General features: G+C 43.6%; 1 protein-coding gene across 8 annotated transcripts in view; it reads left to right on the plus strand.

Moving 5' to 3' along the window:
- EPS8 (EGFR pathway substrate 8, signaling adaptor) overlaps nt 1–23070 on the plus strand; it is a 237387-nt gene that overhangs the window by 185173 nt on the left and 29144 nt on the right. For 7 of the 8 annotated variants that reach the window (XM_075005164.1, XM_075005154.1, XM_075005210.1 and 4 more), the window contains 7 exons: nt 1492–1618; nt 1997–2085; nt 6327–6401; nt 8182–8330; nt 11263–11446; nt 15216–15349; nt 19730–19841. In XM_075005164.1, coding sequence (XP_074861265.1) covers nt 1492–1618; nt 1997–2085; nt 6327–6401; nt 8182–8330; nt 11263–11446; nt 15216–15349; nt 19730–19841 — 870 coding nt within the window. The remainder of the gene's footprint in view (nt 1–1491; nt 1619–1996; nt 2086–6326; nt 6402–8181; nt 8331–11262; nt 11447–15215; nt 15350–19729; nt 19842–23070) is intronic. The other variant, XM_075005217.1, reaches the window with a different exon arrangement.

The following is a 23070-nucleotide window of genomic DNA, read 5'->3' on the forward strand; positions in this document are numbered from 1 at the left end:
GATGAGATTCATTTTTTGTCCTGTAGAAAACTTGAACTGTTGAGATGTGCATGCACTAAGACCTCGATTCAGGATAGCACTTACGCATGTGCTTAAATCCCCTTTAAATCAATGTAATTTACACACATGCTTAAAGGTAGGCATCCTACCGTGTTCTTCCTTGAATGATGATGGACCTAGGTGAGTGCTTGGGCTTTTCTGAACTGGGGCATACATCTTTCCCCTTTCTTGGTCCCCTGTTCTCTGGCACTCTTATGCATTGAAGGAGTTTTTCCCATGGACTGAAGAATGTCACATCTACAGGAAAATGTAATCTTGCATCTGAGCAAGTAATAGTTTGTATACGGAGAAAATATGAAATTACTCCTGTTAGAAAATGGCTCAATAGCATCTCAGAGAAAATTGTGTTTCAACAATTGCTGCATGGGAGAAACAGTGTGAGACTCCAGACTAATTAAATGCAAAATTGAATGATCTCAACAATTTACTCTTAAGCTTTTAATGATCACAACTATGGAAAACAGAACAGAGTGTAAACTTGAGGAATCTGAAAACATCCAACTTACGATGACTCTAAGTAGGCCATGCTTCCTGGAATTAAGGATGAACATAGGAGACGACAGTAAACCTTCAAAATGTGTGATTTTTGAGTTGCACTTAACTCACATTAATGCAAGTTAAGCACAACTCAAAATCCTGTTCTCCCCAGCATTGGCTCAGCCTCGCAGCCCAGCTCGCCACCCGCGCACAGCTGTGGCTCACCCGCAAGCCCTGTGCCCAGTTCTGTCTCTGACCCACCTCCCCTCACACCCGGCTCTGCCTCAAACCCTCCCCCCGCCCTGGTTCAACCCCTACTGGCTCACCACCCAAGCGTGGCTCCAGCTCAACACCCCCAACCCCCCCACCCACTGCCCTGGTTCAAACCCCCTGTGCGTGGCTCTGGCTCACCACTTCCATGCGTGGCCCTGGTTCAACCCCCCCGGCTCCAGCTCACCTCCCTCATGCGCGGCTCCAGTTCAAACCCCCGTGGCCTGGCTCACCACCTGAGCACGGCTCTGGCTGATCACCCCCGTATGTGGCTCTAGATCAACTGCCCTCCCCCTCCACATGTCTGTAGCTCAATTCTACTCCTTGCCCCCCTGCAGTCCTAACACACCCAAGGCTTAACCCCCTCCTCCACTCCCATGGTCCCAGCCCACCACCAGGCTTAACTCTCCCCAGCTGCCCTCTACCCCAGGACTTACCTTCCAAAAGGAGCTCCAGATGCTCCTGCTGCTTCCCTGGCTGCAGAGCAAGTATTCTGCTGGGGAGAAAAGCCGCACCCCCGAACTTACATGAAATTCGAGTTACATAAAGGTGCATGGGAATGCAACCCCCGCATATTTGGGGGCACTACTGTGCTGCTGTGATGCTGTAGATGACAACAAAATGAGTAAATGACTGGCTGTGCTACAAGGTAGAGGGAGACATTAATGTGCACCTCTTCTGCAGCAAATCCTGAACCACATTTTGGATGACATTGAATATTTTGTTACCAAACTTCAAAAAGCTGCTGAAGCGTTTGCTGAACTTTCAAAGAGAAAGAAAACCAAGAAGAATAAAAAGAAAGGGCCTGGAGGTGAGAGGGTCTTTTTTTTCTTCCCATCCCCTCATGGTTTTTTTTTTATTTGTTGTTAATACCTTGTTCTTCAAAAGCCATTGAGGTAGCAAGTGAATGTGATTTGTGTTTCTTGTTACATTGATTTGTGAGTTTTTGTTGTTACTCATTCAGTTTAATTGAACAAGTCACTTGGTTTCCCTTGCCTTAGATCTGGGCATGCATTAAGATCTAAAACGCTTGGGTTCTGGTCTGTTTCCTCATGTGAGCAAGTTCTACTGCCATTCTTCTCTGAAAGTCAAGGAGAGAGAAGGCAGCAGAGCTGAGCCCATGTTGATAAATTCAAATATCCTGAATTACCATAATATCTAGATATCTTTTTTTCATTTTGCTCTCCAGAGGGGGTTCTCACTCTTCGTGCAAAGCCGCCACCTCCAGATGAATTTGTTGACTGTTTTCAAAAATTCAAGCATGGCTTTAACCTTCTGGTAAGTAGTTGCCAGCAGCTGAGGCTCCACAGGGTAGGCAGGGGCGACTTTTCCCGGCTTGTTTCAAGGCCGATATACCCTGCTGCTACAAATTGGCTCTGAGCGTATCTTGATGTGTCACTTTCACCCACTCTCTTTCAGCTATCACCAGCCACCTCCTGGGCTAGAAATGTTTTGAAGTTGATGATTATGCAGGTGGAAGTGTGGGAGAGAGGTAGCTGTGCCTTTTTTATTTTAAAATCAGATTTCTCCAGTAGTACCTGTCACTAACAAGTTGCTGGGCTCATTGCACCTCTGCTCCCTGGAGGTGCCTTTTGGGAACAAACTCCAGACTGATCTCTGCTTTCCCTGGGTTGGTGCCTACGTTGTCATGCTATCCCCCTGACACTGCTGTGTAAAGCCTTCTCCACAGTAGAGCGTTTTGACCTAACAACTTCCTAGCACATCTGTAACCCAGTGTACATCCACGCACAGTTGTTACTAACCGAGCACAGATGTTCATGTCGCTATTGGGGAGGCTTGGTGTTCCCTGACGCTAGTCCTACTCGTCAGTCTCAGCTGTTGCAGCACCACTATAGGCAGCAAGGGTCATGTGCACCTTCAACAGAGCTCTTCATCCTTCCAGTGCTGGGGTTCTCAAACTTCATTGCACCGTGGCCCTAGTGGGGAGGGAAAGTCGAAGGCCCACTGCCCTGGGTGGGGATGGAGCTCAGGCTTCTGCTTCAGCAAAGTGTCCCAGCAAGTCTAATCCTGGTTCTAGTGCGCTCATTTAACTGGGGTCATGATCACTTTAGGGTCCTGATCCACAGTTGGAGAGTTGCTGTTTTAGTGTAATCCCACATTGCTTCAGCTCAACATTCAGTAACAGCCTGTCTGCCTAACGATAGACGTACGATGAGGTGCTCGACTGATATCTGTCTCCAAACTTCCTGTTCAGGCCCAGGCTAAAGCAGCAGAGACTTCACAATTGTGTGATATGTCTGGTGAAGTGGTTACACAAATAATAATAAAGTTTCATTCTTTTACATTCAAAATGTTAACTGGTCTCTAGAGAGGATTGTTGGGAAAATGAACAGCTCATATTTGTATGTTCGCCAGCCTCCACAGCTGTGTTCTTTATTTAGCTTTTCAGTTGTCCTTGTCAGCTTCTCTGTGCTCATTACCACTGTTAAATATACTAAATTAATAGGCCGTAAATTGAGACCTCTGTAAAAAACCTCAGTGTGCTCCGTGCCATGGTCATTTCTTGCCCTAAACACTACCAACTACTGGCACCCAGTGCTGCTAATACAGGTATCTGTTTTTGGCATCTTCTACTCAATATGGCCCAGAGAGTCACAGGGAAATCTTATTTTCCTGTGCACACACTTGAGATCTTTTTCTTTTTTCAGTGGCTGTGGCAACAGTGCAGCTGGGACAACCTGTTCACTCTTCCAATAACTGAGCCAAATCATCTTTCTTCAGTTTTCCTTTCCGGAAGGCATTTGTAAGGGTAGTGAAGGTTCCCCAACATCAAGTGCTCTGCAATCACAGTTGTTGGGCTTGAAGCACGAATTTATACAGTTGAATGACCTGCATTATACTGGTAGCCGGACTCATTAGATAGTTGCATTGTTCCCTTCTGGTCTCAAAATCTATGAACCACTGACATGTTTGTTGGGAAGCAGGAGTGTCCGCTTCTCATTTCCACGCCCTTGGGTATGGGAACACCAGGATGAACATACAAACAGTATCTTAGTTAAAGCCTGTGTAACCTTTCCTTCTCTCGACCCTCACAATCAGCACCTCTTCCCCAAGACACCATAAAACCCTCTGTCTGCAGCAGTATCTTTGGTCATCTGTAAGATCTGTCCTCTGCTAATGAGCTCTCATGTTTATGGGATGTTTGTGTGATCTCTTCTTCCTAACTGATAAGTGACCAATAGGTTGAAAATTTTGTCACAACTGGGGCTCATGTAACTAATTAAAAAAAATTGTGATGTCACCAGAAAGTGAGAACTGGCTTTGTATGGGGCTTTTGTAGCTGGCATTGCATGTTTATGTGCCTGATATGCTAAGCATTCATATGTTCCTTAATTCTTCAGCCACCATTTCAAAGGACATGCTTCCATGCTGACATTTTGTTGTTTTTTAAAAAAAAAAAAAAAAAAAAGTTAATTAAATTATGATTGAACTCCTTTGGGGAAAATTTCTGTGTCTCCTGCTCTAGTTTACCCGCAGAAACCGTAGAACTCAAACCACCCAAAAGGGAAAATTAACCTTCCACTGGCGGCATCTGACTCAGATGATGAAAATGAACATGTGTTGGTCTGCTCTGCTTTTGATCGTCATTGAGCAGAACCTGTCACTCACAATCATGGTTTTGTGTCTTTTGGAGTGGTGGTGGAAGCATAAGGGGGCATATGACTCTTTAGTGTATCTGGCATATGAATATCTAGCGAAGCTGGCTACAACCATGCCAAGAGAATGACTATTGTCATGTTCAGATGCCATTGTGAACAAGAAGTGGGCAGCCTTATCTCTTCCAAATGTAAGCAAACTTTGTTTGTGTGGTTGGCTGAGTGGACTGGTAGGTCCTAAAGGTTTTATTTAAATGTAGGGTTTTTGTATATATAATTCAACATTTGTACGTTTAGCTTTCATAATAAGGAGATTGCATTGCAGTTCTTATACTAGATGAATTGAAAAATACTATTTCTTTTCATTTTTTCAGTACAAATATTTGTAATAAAAACAAATACAAAGAGCACTGTACACTTTTTATTGTGTTGTAATTGAAATCAATATATTTGAAAATATAGAAACCACGCAAAATGTTTAAATATTAGTCTACTATTCTTTAACAGTGTGATTAATCTTACAATTAATCATGATAAATTTTTAAATAGCTTGACAGACCTAGTCACAATTTTGACATGTATACAGTAAACACTCAAGATATGCGCAATCAAATTGTGTGTCTCATGTTAACTCAACTGCTGCCCCTGACAGGGGCAGGAAAACACTCCTGTCCAGGGCAGCAGCCTGACTCTTGCCACCCCGACAGGAGTGGCAAGCGGCAGGGAGACTGGGCTGGTCAGTTTCCCAGCTCCTGCAAGCCCAGGGTAGCTGGGAACCAGGCTGCAGCCTGTTTCCTGTCTCCCCTTGACTTACACAAAAAATTGAGTTACACGGGGCCTGCAGAAATGCTACCCCCCATGTAATTTGAGGGTTTACTGTATTTAAATGCAGAAATAAATACGACCTGCACTTTGATTCCATAACTAATGTGGGTAGGTGTAAGGTAATGCACATTGGGAAGAATAACCCTAATTATACATATAATATGATGGAGCCAAATTTAGCTACAACAGATCAGGAAAGGGATCTTGGAATTATAGTGGATAGTTCTCTGAAAACATCCACGCAGTTTGCAGCGGCAGTCAGTAAAGCAAATGGGATGTTAAGAATAATTAAAAAAGGGATAGAAAATAAGACAAGGAATATCTTACTTCCCCTATATAAAACTATGGTACACCCACATCTTGAGTACTGCGTGCAGATGTGGTCTCCTCACCTCAAAAAAGATATATTGGCATTAGAAAAGGTTCAGAAAAGGGCAATTAAATGATTAAGGGTTTGGAACGGGTCCCATATGAGGAGAGGCTAGAGAGACTGGGACTTTTCAGTCTAGAAAAGAGGTGATTGAGGGGCGATATGGTAGAGGTATATAAAATCATGAATGGTGTGGAGAAAGTGAATACAGAAAAGTTATTTACTTGTTCCTATAATATATGAACTAGAGGACACCAAATGAAATTAATGGGTAGCAGGTTCAAAACTGATAAAAGTTTTTCTTCACACAGCGCACAGTCAACCTGTGGAACTCCTTATCAGAGGACGCTGTGAAGGCCAGGACTCTAACAGAGTTTAAAAAAGAGCTTGATAAATATTTGGAGGTTAGGTCCATAGATGGCTATTAGCAAGGGGTAAGGTATAGTTCTTAGCCTTTTGTCAAAGGCAGGAGATGGATGGCAGGGGACAAATGGCTTGATCATTGTCTTCGGTTCACCTCCTCTGGGGCATCAGGCATTGGCTACTGTCGGCAGACAGGATACTGGGCTAGATGGATCTTTGGTCTGACCCAGTATGGCCGTTCTTATGTTCTTAACTAGTATTCTCTTTTAAAGGATGGTTATACTGTTTACTGTTCAACTGCTATTGAAGTTACCAAATTGTTTTTCTCTTTTCTGCACACTCAGGCTAAATTGAAGTCCCACATTCAGAATCCTAGTGCACCCGAATTGGTTCATTTCTTGTTCACACCATTAAATATGGTAAGACTTATTCTTCATTGTATCCTGCAGACCTGCTTGGCTAAAATGCTCTAGAATCTTTTAAAATATAATGAAGGTAAAAAATTGTTACTGATGACAGTCAATGGAGATAATCACTTACCTATTTTAGTGCTAGGACATATTTAGAAAGTCAGCCTGTTAATTTTGTTTATGTCCATTCCCATCATTTAAATAAATCCACTTACCGAATTGTCCTTTTGCTAAAATATACCTCTCTGCGTGTATACATATGTATATTTACATTTTGCCTTTACTCATTTTTTTTCTTAACGTTAAAAACGAATGTCAAAACTAATACAGTTTGAAGCTCTGTAATCTGGACTTCCCTGGTCTGGCAGAGTTGGTGACCCCATGGGTACTTTGGGAGAGAAGAACTCTCAGGGAAGAACCAGTCAGCTGGGACAAGGAGTGTTGCTGGACCAGGGAGGAATGGAGTCCTGAATGCTGGAGCAGGGGAGCACTGGGGTCTGGCAGCCAGAGCAGGGGAACCGTGGCACCCTGGGGGCTACAGCAGGGGAGCCTCAGGAGGTGGTGGCCAAAGCAGCTGGCACTGGAAGTCTGGGAGTAGAGTTGTCAGCATTGACCTTGTTTGGCAAACTCCCTGGTCAGGACCGGTCAGGTCTCAAGGGTGCCAGACCAGTGAGGTCCAGCCTGTGCTTCATATTTATACAAAGTGGAAGAAAATTTAAATTTATACTTAACCAGAGTGAGGAATAGACTGTATCTGAAGAAGGTTTTTTTTTTTGTTTTGTTTGGGGTTTTTTTTTTTTTTTTTTTTATATTCTGATCATGGCAATACTGTAGACTCTCAGCTTAAGCCGAGGTGGTGTTCTTGGCCATCCTGTGTAAGATGAATTTTCATGTAACTCAGGGAGCCAGGAAACTGGCCAGTGCAGCAGCACTGGTCAGTTTCCTGTTTCCCTTGAGTGGCAGGGAGCTGGGAGCCAGACTCCAGCTCCCCACTGCTCACAGGAGCCAATTTTGCTGGTTAGTTTCCCGGCTGTTACCAGTGGAGGGGAGCTGGGAGCCAGGCTGGTCCCTGGGAACCAGGTGGCAGGAAACAGCTCCTGTCAGGGGCAGCAGTCATGTTAACCCTAGATACATGCAACTCAAATGCACATATCTTGGGGTTTTACATACAAAGATATGCATCATGTTGTATCTAAAACCCAAGAAGCTAAATAGAGGAGTAATTGGCAAAAGTGGGTCCAAATTTAAAATGGTAGATGAAGAGCTGAATGATCAGACTGTCCAGCTTGTTGTGCATCTGATATCCGCATTAGCTCTTCAGTGGCCTTTTGATAAGCATAAAGTACTAGCAGTTGTACCCAGCTTTGCTCACCACCTTAACTGAAGGGTTTTTTTCCCTGCTTCTGACCCTGGCACATCTGTCCTCTGGGACAGTGGGGAGGTGAGGCTACAGATCCCAGCAACCTAAGCCTGTCCTCAGAAGGTGAGGGGCCGGTTTGGGCTGTGGCTGTCGGCCTCCCTGCCTGTCCTGGAAGGGTGGCTGGTTTGGGCAACGGCTCCCAGCCCTCCTCACCTGTCCCCAATTTGAGGGTCAGGGTCAGGCCATGGCTCTTAATGAAACTGATATAATTTTGTGGGGCTCATACTTTAGTCTCGTATCAGGCGAAAGCCACCAATAGAATGGCTAGCCTAGAATTCTAACTGATGTAAGTTTTACATGGTTTATTCTTAGAACTGTTTTTGTTACTCCTCAATGCAGTAAATATTCCTTTAAAAAATCTTAATTTAGGTGGTGCAAGCAACTGGAGGTCCAGAGCTTGCTGGTACAGTACTCAGCCCCCTCCTAACAAAGGATACCATAGATTTTTTGCGGTACACTGTTAACAGTGAGGAAGGACAACTATGGATGTCATTGGGTGAGACATGGACCAAAGCCAGGTATGAAAATATCTGCTGATTTTATAGATGATCTTTGAATATATATTTGGATTTATAGGAGGGGGGACCTGGCTCTGCACTCTGGAAAGGGTGGGGCCAATGGCAGTCAGCCCACCACGCTGCCCAGACCACCACTGTAGGCAGCTGAAGCAGTACTGCCATGATGTTTCAAAGGGGCTGGGAGCTTTGACCACCATCTCCACTACTTTTTGGTCCCTTTGAAAGATCAGGCCTGGGGACAGTTGCCCTCTCTGGCCCCTCTCCGCCCTCTGTCGGTGGGCCTGATTTCAGTTTCCCACTGATATCAATGGAAGTTGGAGGAGGCCCTTTAATAATCTGAAAGGGTGTGTTTGAAAAATGAGGACATTTACACAAATTGATTTTATTCTGTCCGTGATAGTGGAAGGATGGGGCTTATTTGCATATTCTCCTGCCCACCTTCTCTCTGAATGGTATTTTCTGTTTTTTGTCTCTTGCTGTCATTATTTTGTTATTAACCAGCTGGGCTCAATTAAAAATCTATTTCAAGGCAAGTGCCACATTTAGTAATACCAACTACAACACAATTATATAAACAGAATTAAAAAGCAGATTTTACTGTGGACAGCCCCATGATCATTAAAAGCAGAGACATGCAATGATTTCAAAGCCTCTGAAGCATTTTTATTGTCTGTAAGGAAAAGATTGATATTTTTTAATAAATGTCATTGTGTGACGATTGAATCGCACCAAAGGTTGAAGTTCTGCTCTTACGTGATAATAAATTGTGAAAGAATAGATTGAGCTGCGTTTATATGGTCAGGGACTCACAAAATATACTTTTTCATGCATGTTGCTTGTGAACTATAAGTATCACAAGTTTGTCTCATTCTTTATATGCTCGTGGATTCACATAAAAGCCTTGGAAACAGAACTTCTAAAAATCCTGGGATGACTAAAATACCTCTTAACCCTGTGGCCCTTCAGGGTGGTGGTGATGGTCAGGAAGTTTGTTAGGGCTTGCGTCAGAAATGTGTCCATTCTCTTTGAATTTGCTCATCCATCTGCTCAGGGTTCAGGTCAAATGACTAATCCTCAAGCTACATAATTAAAAAAAATTAAATTTATGACTGGTAAAAACTGCTGCATTGAAAGTTTTGGAGTCTGAAGACCATTCAGTACCTGATGAACATCCACAGAATAGAAAGAGCGTAGGCTTTCATGGTACAAAGTTCATCTAAGTTCATCCTGCTTTCCTGAAGCGAGCTATGTTTGTGGGAATGAATCTCCAAGCCTATTCTTCCTGTGACCCTTTTATTGAGACCGCTCATGGAGGTGCCAAGTAAGGGGGTGCTTTTTTTGTGCTTTTTTTCTGGTTTGCTAGGACTTGGTTTTGCATATCAAACTCATTTTCCCACCAAAGAGCTGCTTTCAGTCACTACTGACCTAGGCGCTGATCCAGCAATGGTATTTGGTCACATTGACCTATGTAGAGATCCATTAACTTTACTGGAGCTCCAAGAAACAGGGTTCTTTTGCTTGATCAGAGTCCAGTGTTGGGCCTGAACTAGTGACCCATGTAACAGAACCCATTATCCTGTTGTGAATACTCTCTGCCATCCAGTCCCCTTAGCGAAGGTGGGGGGTAGTAATTTAATCCCAACAGAAATATCTGGTGATGGACTGGGAGGAATACAGGCATTTAAATGAAAGGCAGGCGCTCTCTCAACCTTAGACGCGATGGGTGAGACTTGCCTCAATTTTTTTCTTGCGCTACTGTGCCGTACAACTTAAACGTGTGCCACTAAGGGAATGTCTATACTTACGGAGGGGTTGGTGTGCCACGCTTGATCTTCCAGTGATCATTTTTGCCGTGTGTGAAGATGCGGCAAAATCAACCTCTGTGAGCTTGGCTGTCAACCCTGTTACTGCACGTTGAAGCACAGAATAAGGGACCTAGGCACGAGCTCAAAGATCCCTGGTCTACACCAGGGAAGAAGGTCGATCCTGATAAGTTGATTGTAGCTATGCAAATGGCGTGACTGGAATTGCGTATCAGGGGTCGACTTTGATCCCTAGTGTAGACCAGGCCTAAGCAACAAGATGTTTTTTAAAAACCCAGGGGATGCTGGTCAGCTGTATGTTAACACAAACATGCCAGCTAGAAATGTTTAGCAGCTCTTAAAACTGGCCTGATCATGTTTGTCACCTTTATTCCTTTTCAACAATACCCATAAAGAGAAACATTAAAGGAAACTATAAAGTGCATTCCTGGGTCTGTTTCTCCTTTAAGAGGCAATAATTCAAAGTGCAAGGCAATGTTTTATGTACAGTATGTAGGCACAGCTCGCTGTGGAAAAACTCCTTCAGACACAGTGAATTCAGGTGATGAAAGTTAGTGGATCTCTAAGGACTAATATGATACTTCAACAAAACAATCTATAAGAAAGTTCCATTCTGCAAAAGTAGTGATTACATTTGTTCTGGCGGGTGAAAGGTTATATTAATAATAATATTTTATATGACAAAAGGAATTCTTCCTATAGCTTTCCCCTTCCTAGTTTTAGCTAGGTCTCATTGCTTTCCAGCCTCCATCTTGGCTTTGTAGATTTCAGTTTAAAGCATACCTCTCCTGTGGAGTTATGCATATTAACCCACTTTTATTTTCAACAGATAAAACATATCCCAGACAGTTTTTAGGATTGGGCCTGCTGCTTTCCATCCTTCACATTGTGACGGCACTTCTGTAATCCGTCTGGAAGGTCCCTAGGGCAGAGACAGTCTCTTTATGCTATGTAAAGGGGGAGATAGATGCCCTGTGTAAATAATGCTTCCTTCTCTGAAATAAGAAGTTCCTCCTGAGTAAATGATTACAAAATGTATTTCATTTCAGGACTGACAGTGAAAATAACTTGCACCAATCTTAATACATGCATCTCATTTCTTTATGCAGAGTGGACTGGCCCAAAGATCAGTTTATTCCACCTTATATCCCACGCTTCAGAAATGGTTGGGAGCCTCCTTTGCTGAGTTTCATGGGGGCTCCAAATGAACAAGAACTAAATCAATTAGCTGAGTCTGTAGCAAATGTTGCAGAGCAGCAACGGAAACACGAAATGAAAAGAATGTCAACTGAGGTAGGTTAATTCCTATATATTTTGGGAATTGGGTGGGGGACCAAACCATCCCTTCATTCCACGAACAAACCTGTGTAAGAGTCATGCTGTGTAATGGTGTTGCTATTAATGAAGTGCATGTGGAGCTGGACTTGGTGACTTATACCATTGTATGTTGGGGATAACACCATTGAAGTCAGTAGTGTTGCCCTAGTTTTAGACTGTGCAGTATGTATAAGCCAGGCTCGTGCAGTGGATAAAGGGCTGTATCGTGGTCCCACTGAACTTGATCACGTCTTTTGCCACTGATTTAAAGATCAGTTTTTCCCCATCAGATACACATGCATAACTCCCATAGGTCTCTGAAAATAGCACATTATTATCTAGCTTCGAACTGTATGTAGGGAAGATGGTTAACTATATTTGTCCAGTAAAACATTCAGGCTCCCGAATGACCCCAACTCCACCTGCTTGACCACCCACCTTCAAACTCTTAGTAAATAGATGGACACATCCAGAAGGTTAGAAAAATCTCATCTCTAAATAAACTAAGACTAGACATGTATCAGAGAGGTGGCCGTGTTAGTCTGTATCTTCGAGAACAACAAGAAGTCCTGTGGCACATTATAGACTAACAGATATTTTGGAACATAAGCTTTCGTGGGCAAAGACCCGCTTTGGCAGATGCATGAGTTGTTCTCGAAGACTAGACATATACACGAGCATCAAAAAGCTTTGTTGGGTGTTCCCTGCCATCAGTCCGTCGAAGTTCAGTTGAGAAGAGTTCAGGAAATGACCTCCATCATCCATGAAGAGTTTTGAAGAACCTGAATTTTTCAAGGGTCCATTTGAAAATGGAAAATTAAAAACAAAAACAGTTTTTAGCTGATTTTGCTAGTTGAAGAGGCATTTTCCAGTATGTAAAACATATACTTACCATTTAGGGCTTTATTGATTAAATCAGTCCTTTTGTTTTACTTCTATCTGGGGCCCTTATATCCATGGCATGTAGTTAAAGTGAATACTACTTTCTTAATAAATGCTGATAAATTGAGGGGGGTTTTTAGGACACTGTGTTTGGCAAATGTTTTTTTGGCAGAGATGTCTGTAAAAAGGTATGTAAATCCAGAGGAGCAGGCAGGAAGATGAACAAGGTAGAATAAGGAGTGTCCCAAATGACACATTCTCTTGAAGGAGTCAAATATGTTTCACATTCATTTCAGATTCTACTTGACTGTTGCCCAATGCCTAAGCTGACGTTGTAACAGCAACGAAGGGTCCTGTGGCACCTTATAGACTAACAGAAAAGTTTTGAGCATGAGCTTCTGTGAGCACAGACTCACTGTGCATCTGATGAAGTGAGTCTGTGTTCACAAAAGCTCATGCTCAAAACTTTTCTGTTAGTCTATAAGGTGCCACAGGACCCTTCGTTGCTGTTACAGATCCAGACTAACACAGCTACCCCTCCGATACTTAAGCTGACGTTGAATCTCTGGGACATTTTTTTCTTTTAAAATCATATTCCTTTTTTTTAATGTAATGCTTTTCTCTCCTTGTTTGCGCTGTGAAAGTGCAGAATAAACAACCCAAGAAAAAAGAGCGATTTCTCCTTATTTTTCAGTTATAATCACTATATAGGTACCATTTATAGTTATATTAAGTTTAAAATATTCCTGAGAGAAGTGGTTTTTTTTAAGTTGAGTGTATTCCTTTAAGCTTCTATAACTTTTGGCTGTTGTGACTGGCAATTGTTTGATTTATTAGAGAAAAGAAATAAAATTGTCCTGATGAAGTTTGCCACACTAAGTCGGGAGTCCTCACTTCCTGACTTCCCACTGGTTCACTGTGTGGTGGGGCAAATAATTTAAACTCGCTGTACCTGTAACATGGCTCACGTAATACCCATCTGACAGAGGTGTTGTGAGACTTAGTATTTATGAAGTGCTTTTTAGGGTCTTCCAGATGATTAATATGAGGCAAAATGTTAAGGACAATATAGAAGATGATACTTAAATACTGCCTTAATTACCAGTCATTTAGTTTTGCTAAGGGTTGTACTTGATATAATAGCTAAAGGGAAAATTAGAAAGGAGATGATGGCAGAAATTTGTGTTTTCCTGTTGGGTGAGTTTCATAAGATACCATTTTCTTCATGTTGAGTTGCCGTTACCAGATAATCATCTAGTCATTGAAACAATATGCAAGATCTCATCTTTATCACAAGAGATCCCATTGACAATCACTGATGCTGTGAGCCAGTGTCAGGCAGGTCCCATTATAACTGAACTCAGACCTCACCTTCCCAGGGTTTCCTGTTTCTACAAGGCACTCTTTTAAAAATGAAATTCTACCCAGTGTGTATTTAAATCATGATATGCTGGCTGCTACCATGGTTACAGTTCCTGATCCATACAACTAGGGATTGGTCTGGTGTCTAGCAACGTGGATCAAAGAGATTCATTAGAATGTTTCCTATCCTTAAGTTTTAAGCTACAGTTATATACACAATGTTTACACAATTTTATACGTTGTGTTGTATGTGCACTGAGGTCAAAAATAATCATTTCAAATGAGAAGCTATGGTGGAAACGCTGTAGATTTGCTTATGATTGTTGCTGCGCTAGTAGGCTCTTTTCCTCGGATTGTGAGCTTTTGGGGAGAGGGATTGTTTTCCTCTGCCTTTGTATGGCACACAGGGGAACCAATTTTGATTGGAATCCATGGAGGCTACTGCAATGAAATCAATTTTGTGTATGGACTAAGGTGACTTAGTGTTTCTCAGTTGTTTCTTGCTTATGGGCTATAAACCGTGGAACACTTGATGGTTTTAGGAAGTTTTAATGTTGCTGTTACTATACAACCATTTTCTAATTTTGGTGGTGATAATACTTACCAGAGGGGTATTCTGAGATATTTATAAGCAAGAGAAAACAGAAGTGCAGGGAGGGTAAGTGCTTTGCCTGAAGTCACATGATCAAAGCCAGGCTCGGATTTTTGACAGCTCTTGGCTCAGATGTCTATATTCAGTTCACTAGACTGTACTAGTTTATGTTTTGATGAGAGTATGAGGAAGGGAGACCTGGAATGAGTACCTTAAATTGTCTGTGTTACAATCCCCAGAAATTAACTCCTTAGTGTATACCTCTGCTTTTTTTTGGAACTGGATGGTATAATTAGAAAATTCTATCACCAGTGCATGTATAGTGGGTTATCGGCATGTACGCAGTGTCAGACGCTGCCATTGAAGAAGACCTTCTAGGCAAGCCAAATATATCCTTCAGGCTTCAGCAAATATTTTATTGTTGTATATCCTGTTGACACATTCACACTTAAAATTATGATTAAGTCCTGTCTCTGCTACCCCTCCTCACGTGGGCTAGTAGTTACTGTCTACACAGCTCCCCTTGACTTCAGTAGGGCATTCACAGAGTGAGCTACTACCCAATGTAAAAGTAGCAGAATTGGAGCCTTAGAAAATAAGCCTGTGTAGTGATCATGTGGATCTTGCCCCAAAGAACAATCTTGATAAAAATATCAGATGCACTATTAAAGCAGTAGGTTGAGGTAGGCTGCAACTTCTTTTTTCTTGTGCTTCTGACTTCTTTGTTCAGGTATTAAAAATGCACAAACAATGAAATATTCATGGTAGAATAACAAACAGCTGAGAACAAGGGAATGTGAATGCTGCCAGAGAACCTAAGCGTGTGAGAAAATGTTGCTGTAATAAATTAAATAACCATTGCCGTCTCTGTGTACATGACATTAATCCCTTTTGTTTTCTGTCTTTCAGCATCCCAGTGTCCCAGACTATCCTCCATCTGATGGGTATGCATTCAGTAACACAGCTTACAAAAGAGGGCCTCTGCTGGACCAGGGGGCTGCTGTTGCTGCCTTTAAACAAACTGTTAGCCGACATGTAGATAGGTAACCTTGAATGGACATCATGTACAGAGCTGTGGATAACTGTCCCAATTTATGATTCTGGGGTGGAGGTGTCTGTTTATTTTTACTTCTATTTCTATGTCCGGAATGTGTTGTCATTTCCAAAAATGAGACAGTCCTCTCTCTAGTACAGCGCGTGGCTTTGCTTTAATGTTGATTTATGTAAAGCTCCTTTAGGGTACTCTGCACCAATGCTCATGTGAAGTGCTCTTTCTATACACTGTTAAATGAGTGCTTCTGTCAAAAGCAGTAGACTAATGGAAGTGGAATTCTGAGCATTTTCAAGCAGAATCGGAACACAAGATGTTTAAACATGGACATAACAAAATGTATTTCTGATTTATTTCCAAATGTAGACTATTTACTCTTTTTTGGAAATACAAGGAATTGCTTTGCCATTTCCTTGCAAGTTTTTTGTTATTTTCCCTGCTCCCTCTCAGTTTTGGTTCTTCACACCATTATTTAGAATAGAAATAAATTCTTTCTTTTCCTTGTCTTCAGTGTGCAATTACACCTCAGCTCTGAAATTGTAACAGGTCATGTCCATGCACAGTGTAAGGGAGTGTTTTTCACAAAAGAGCTATTCCCTTCCCATCCTTTCAGCTTTGTCTGAGTATATTAGGATCACAACCACTGAATCATCACCTTGGAGACATATAATGTTGGTTCCCCTTGTCTATGTGGGAAAGCTATGCTGTTATAAGGAAAGGTGTGAATTTAAACAAAATTTGTGATACTGGTACAAAGTCCAATATAGACATTCTTATTTCTGTATAAAAGTGCATTATTTTTGTTTGATCTCATGTTACTTGGGAAGAGGCTTAAGGCAAACTGAAAAAAAGACACTCTTCTCCAGAATAAAAATGTCTAGTGGGTTGGGGGGTGGGGGGGATTACACTGCTATAACTACACCAATATAGCTGATTTCGTTTTCCTGCTTAGACAAGGTCTTACCAATGTGCCTTTATACACAGACTGTCCAATGCTACATATACATTCTCATTTTCCATTCCGGCCTTTTAATTGATACCATCTATACACTGGCATTGAACAGTACATGGTGGGGAAGCTCACCATGGACAGGAAGGGGGCAAAAATCCTGACAATGGTTGCATTAATTAGCTGAATTCAATAGTAAATGGGAAGCAGTTGTGAAGAGAAAGGAACGCTTACGTCGAGGGGGGCGGGTGGTGTAGAGAAGAATAGTACAATCATCCCGCTTCAGTTGCAGATTCTCAGACACTTCTAAATAATTTTTTAATGATAGAAACTTAACTGAAAATTTTTTCTACGCTCCAGAGGTAGTTTTTATAATGGAAGTCAATAGTGGCTGTTGGGCCACAAACTTCTGCTGCTACAAGCTTCTGAGGCAAAGAAGGGTTCCATGTACAGGTTGAACCTCTCAAATCTGGGACTCCCTCGTCTGGCAACATCCACAATCCAGCATGATTTTAGTTAGCTGGATGACCATTTATCATGGATGTGGCTGTTTCCCATGGTCCCATAAAGCTTGTTTATAGCCACCAGTCCTAGTTCTTAGTGTTCCATGATGTTGTTTAACTGTGATTTCCTGCTACATGTCTTCTAAGAGCCTGAAAAGCAGTGGAAGTGTTGACAGTGCTGGTAGACGTTATTGACCTCCCATGTTCTGGAAAACTCTCTTGTTTGGCACCAGTCAAGTATTGAGGGTGCTGGGCTAGAGGGGTTCAACTTATACTCCCCATTTAAAAAGAAAGAAAAGTGTATGAGAGAAGGATGCATAAAATGAGTGAGCCATTCACCAACATACGAGGGTATGCCATGGAGGGCTACTGACACATTTCTTGGGTGGTAGAAGACACAAGTAATTAACTTTTGATCTCACAGAGTATCGTTAATGGACCATCTGTGGTTTATCAAAAAAAAAAAAAGCAGCCATGTAGTACTTTAAAAACTAACAAAATAATTTATTAGGTGATGAGCTTTTGTGGGACACACCCACTTTTTCAGATCTACAGCCTCCCAGAACAGACTCAATATATAAAGCACAGAGGTCCAAAAATTATCAAGGTCTGATTTGTCCACCTTGATAAGAATTTTTGGACCTCTGTGCTTCATATGTTGAGAGTGTTCTGGTATGGCTGTAGATCTGAAGAAGTGGGTGTGTCCCACAAAAGCTCACCACCTAATAAATTACTTTGTTAGTCTGTAAAGTGCTACATGACTGCTTTTTTGTTTTGATAGAATACAGACTAACGCAGCTATCTCTCTGTCACTATCTGAGGTGTATGTCTTACTTCTACTGTGGATCATCACTTTGACATGGGAGGGGTAGCGGATATGCTTTCTAATTAACTTGCATAGTGTTTTCAGCTCATGTCATGCAGCTCAAGTTTTAGCACTGATGTTTGTAAAACAGTATCTCAGAAAATGCAACCAGTTGCAGCCTACATAGGAAAATACAAATTGACGATAACTACTTCATATCTAATTGGTAATGTCATGGAGCAGGGGTACATGCGCAATGGATAGGTTTCACAGAGAATGATCAACAGGAAGGCTCCAGGAGCTACTTCTGAAATGTGGCATCTTCATGGATCTTTCTCTGCTCTAGGAATTTTACCACTGATTAACAGGAGTGGAGTTAAACTTACGCTGAAAACTTTAGGAAATCCCACCTGCATTTTTTCCCCTCTTGGAATAATTGGAGAGAGACTTAGAAACTGCAGGCAGTGGGATGAGTTTGAAAAGGCAGCACAAAAATGTAAAAGGCTGAAGGAGACTATTAGTCCTGCCTTGAAATAGCAAGAGGGCAATCAGATACGGATTAAATCAATTAAGTGGCTTAAAAGTGAGCATGAAATAGGTAAAACTAGAATTCCTGTCTTCTCTTTTGATGACTAAAATTATGGTTAAGGATATGAATGTTGTTCATGTCATGTTTTCCTTTACTCCCTTACATGTGCTAATCAATTTCAGTGTACTGTTTTTGTTTTTTCTTTTAAACCTATATACAGATTTACAATCTAAATGACTATGCCTTTGTTCTGCTCTTCAAGTAAAGTGAGACAGTTCTCCACAGTCAAGAACTAGCTAGGTAACTACTGAAGTACTCAAGGATGTACTTGGGATCAGTAGTTACAATCATTGAACTGCCAACAACAAAATTCATTTGTCTCTCTGTGAAGTGATCTTATGTCCACTGTTTCAGTTTTTGTTTACCATTTACATTATCTACATCTACATGGTGATTTTGATGTGTGTGCCATTTGCATTCGGTGCATATGGCTTTTGTTGCTTTTACAGGTTGAACCTCTCTGGTCCGGCAAAGTCCATAGTCCAGCATGATTTTGGTTGGGCGCATGTCCACTTAGTATATGTGCGGTCAAGTTTCCTGTGGTCCCATAAAGTTTGTTTACAGCCACCAGTCCTGGCCCTCAGTGTTCTATTCTGATATTTAGCTCTAATTTACCTCTAACAATCTTTCAAGAGCCCAGTAAGCAATGGAAATGTTCTTAATGCTGCTAGACAATATTAATCTCCTGTGGTTTGCCAGATTCTCTAGTTTGGCACCAGCCCGATCCTGAGAGTCCCAGACTAGAGAGGTTCAACTTTGATAAGCTTTTGGTAGGGGAGACAGTACTTTTGACCTTGAAGACTTTGTTGTTCATCCAAGAACCTGCCAGCTCACATCTTTCCTCAGAGAGTTCTGTGCTCTGAATTCTTCATCCACTAGTTTTTTTCTGAACATTACATTTAACTGGCCATAAGTCATTTTTAATTCTTGCTTGAGGCAATGACTCTGGGTTGTTTGTGCACTCAGTGCCTTCTGGGCAAACAAGAAAATCTACTGATGGTGGGCAAGTATTTTTGATATTGGTAGTTTAAATTGGTGGGATTTAAGGATGAAAATCATTCATTCTGACTGAAGTCATTGAGACATTACAAGCAGTTGGTTTGAAACGTAAGCTGTGATGCACTCTAGAGAGAGCAAACTCTCTGTAAGCACATAAAATGCTTTGTAAATCACTACTAATTATAAACCTTTCCCGGTAGCTTAGTTTGTTTTATTATACAAGATTACTAAATCCAGTGTAATCCTTACAGAAATACTGTTATAAATCTGGTGCATGCATTTGGTTTAACCTTAATATAGTGGCATTTGCTAATCTCTAAATTATTACAGTACTTGCTGCAAGTTTTGAGCTAAGTATTGTAACCAACTCTTGTCTTTTGCTGGCTCTTAAATGGGTAAATTCTATGGAAATGAAGTGTCCTAAAATAGATTATTAGGCTACAGCTTGCTGAAAGGTTTTATTTTTTAAAGTGCATGTATATCTTGAAAGTCTAGCTGGATAACGTTCTGGGTTGTTTGCTTTGTAGAAATTATGAAGCACACAGTAAGGCACAGCCCAAGAGATATGCCAAATCCAAGTATGACTTTGTGGCAAGGAACCACAATGAACTTTCTGTCTTGAAGGATGATATTTTAGAGGTAATGTAGTCCACAGAAATGAAATTCCTAATATTTCCCAGATCTGTATCCTGTCTATGAAAGCTTTGGGTGGTGACTCCTGATATTTTAGTCTGAATTCTTCTGTAGGTAAATGGGAATTTCACTTATTTTGTCATTCACCTTAGACAAAATGCATGGAGGTTTCCCTGCTGACCTATCACTTGTTGCTATATACCTTGTTGTCTTTAATAGTTTGATGGGATTTGACAGCCTTCTGCCACATGAATTTTAATATTCGTAAAAGAAGAGCCTAAAGACCCCATCCTTCCAGTCATTGTTCACACACACAATGAGAGAGGGTCTCTGCCTTGAAGAGATTATGTCTAAATAAACAAGCCAGGTAAAAGAGTAGGAAGGAGAAGCAGGCCCAGAGAGGTGAAAGCTACAGTTACACTAGAGCCATCTGTCGACAGAAGTTTTTGATGAATTTTTCCAACAAAACGTCTGTTGACATATTGCAGCCACACACAGAAACGGATTGAATGACCAGTCTGCTGTGTCACCAGAGTGGTCACACTGCCCAGCTGCTCTCTTGACAAAATGGCGAACTGGAAGCTCAGCAAACGTGGCTGCCCAGTGAACCAGAAGCCCCATTTGTCAACAGAGGGCCTCCCTAGAGCATCTACATGTTTTTTGTTGACGGAATCTGTCGACAAAGGCATTAGGCCTTGTGGCGGAGAGGCAGAACGTTGTTGGCAAAAGAGCTGAGTTTTGTCAACACACTGCCAACAAAACACATTTTGTGTGTGGGCACTCCACAAGTTTTGTCCACAAAATTCTCTAGTGTAGCTGGAGTTAAAGTGTCTTGTCTGACGTTCTGCTGCCTGTCAGTGGCAGAGTCAGACCTCGCTCCTCTGATTACCAGCCCAGTTCCCTATTCATGAGGCAGTGCTGTCTCTCCCAACTAATTACCTGCCCAAAAATACTATGATATTGGCCAGCAGTTTGGAATGTGTATGTTCACCTTTAATGGTATGTCATCTTAGCTACGTCTACATGTGTATGCTACATCGAAATAGCTTATTTCGATGTAGCGAAATCGAAATAAGCTATTTCGATGAATAGCATCTACACGTCCTCCAGGGCTGGTGCCGTCGATGTTCAACGTCGACGCTGGGCAGCACTACTTCAAAGTAGGTGCTTCAGGGGAGCGTCTACACGCCAAAGCGGCCCACCTCGAAATAAGGGTGTCAGGAACAGCTGCAGACAGGGTCACAGGGCGGACTAGCACTTCCGGGGCAACAGCTAGCTGCTCCCTTAAAGGGCCCCTCCCAGACACAGTCAGCCTGCACAGCACGCGGTCTGCAGAGCCACAGACACGCACACCCCGTCGAGGCAGTATGGACCCCCAGGAGCAGCAACAGCAGCCAGAGGTCCACCCACCCGCCCCTGCAGGAGCAGTGCTTGCCCTGCTCAATGCTATGCAGGAGGCATCTGACCACCTTCTATTTGCAGAAGAGGAGCTGCCCCCAGGGGAGGAGGAAGCAGCCCCAGACCTTGCTGCCCTCCGACCCTCCCCCTCCCCCCGCCGCACACGCCGCTGGCTGTGTAGCTACCCCACGAGCACGGACTGGTGGGAGCGGCTGGTGCTCGGCGAGTGGGACGACGAGCGCTGACTCCAGAACTTCCGCATGAGCTGGCAGACATTCCTGGAGCTCTGTCAGTGGTTCACCCCTGCCTTATGGCACCAGGACACCTCCATGCGGCATGCCCTCATGGTTGAGAAATGGGTCGGCATTGCTGTCTGGAAGCTGGCCACTCCAGACAGCTACAGATCCATGGGGCAGCAGTTTGGCGTGGGCAAGGCCACCGTTGGGGCTGTCCTCATGGAGGTAAGAGGACCTGGGGCGGGGGCAGCCCTGGGGTGGAGGGCAGCCCTGGGGGAGGGAGCCCTGGGGTGAAGGGCCAGACACACCCAGCACACCCCTCACTGGTGCTCTCCCATGTCCTTCCCCTGCAGGTCGTCCGTGCCATCAATGCCCTGCTCCTCCACAGGCTTGTGCGGCTTGGGGACCCAGATGCCGCCATTGCAGGGTTTGCCAGCCTGGGTTTCCCAAATTGCGTTGGGGCTCTGGATGGGACCCATATCCCCATCTGTGCTCCGGAGCACAGCGGAGGACGCTTCCTGAACAGGAAGGGCTACCATTCGCTGGTCCTCCAGGCCTTGGTGGACAGCTGGGGCCGCTTCCTGGACATTTATGTTGGGTGGCCTGGCAGCACCCACGACACCCGGGTGTTCAGGAATTCGGGCCTGTGCCGCCAGCTGAAGCCAGGGACCTACATCCCCCAGCGGGAGATCCCTGTGGGGGCGGGGGGACACCACCATGCCCCTCTGCATCGTCGCAGATGCGGCGTACCCCCTCTGGCCCTGGTTCATGCACCCTTACACGGGCCATCTCTCAGCCAGCCAGGAGCACTTCAACACGCACTTGAACCATGCATACCAGGTGGTTGAGCGCACTTTTGGCCACTTCAAAGGGCTCTGGAGGTGTCTCCTCACCCGACTGGATGCAGGCCCCACCAACATCCCCCAGGTGTGGGCGTGTGCAGTGCACTCCACAACCTGGTGGAGAGCAAGGGGGAGGCATTCTTCCGGGGCTGGGCTGTGGAGGCTGGCAGGGCTGATGTGCAGCCACCCGCTGCCCCCAGTCGCCAGGTGGACCCCAAGGGGATCTGGGTCCGGGAGGCCCTGCGGGCCCATTTCGACCAGGCTGCGGGGTGAACACTGGCAGGCCCCCAACTGCACCCCCCCATCCTCCACAACACTCTCTGCCCCCAAGCCCACACCACAGAGCACCCAAGAGCACCCCCCGCCCACTTTTCTTGCAAATAAAAGTGGACCTGTTTGTTTTTGAAACCAAAAACCAGTGAATTCTCTTTATTAATGCAATATATATATATACAGTAGAACAAAAGGGGGGAACTATTTACATTGGGGGGGCAGGTACCATAAAAGAACAGGGGTCTAACACAAACTATATACAAATATAATAGGGGATATGTACAAAGGGGGAAGGGGGCCATGTCCTCGGCCCCACACCCCTCTACAGTCTGGCGCCTGGGGTTGGAGGGCGCAACCCTCGCCTCGGCCTGAGCCCTGGCTGGGGCTGGGTGGGGGCTGGGCGAACCGGCAGATATGGCCGGCGGGTGTCTGCAGGCCCCAGGTCCCCCTCGGTGGAAGGCCCCAGGGTGGTGGGCGGCGGGCAGA

The sequence above is a fragment of the Carettochelys insculpta genome, chromosome 1, assembly GCF_033958435.1.
Source record: "Carettochelys insculpta isolate YL-2023 chromosome 1, ASM3395843v1, whole genome shotgun sequence".
Lineage (NCBI taxonomy): Eukaryota > Metazoa > Chordata > Testudines > Carettochelyidae > Carettochelys > Carettochelys insculpta.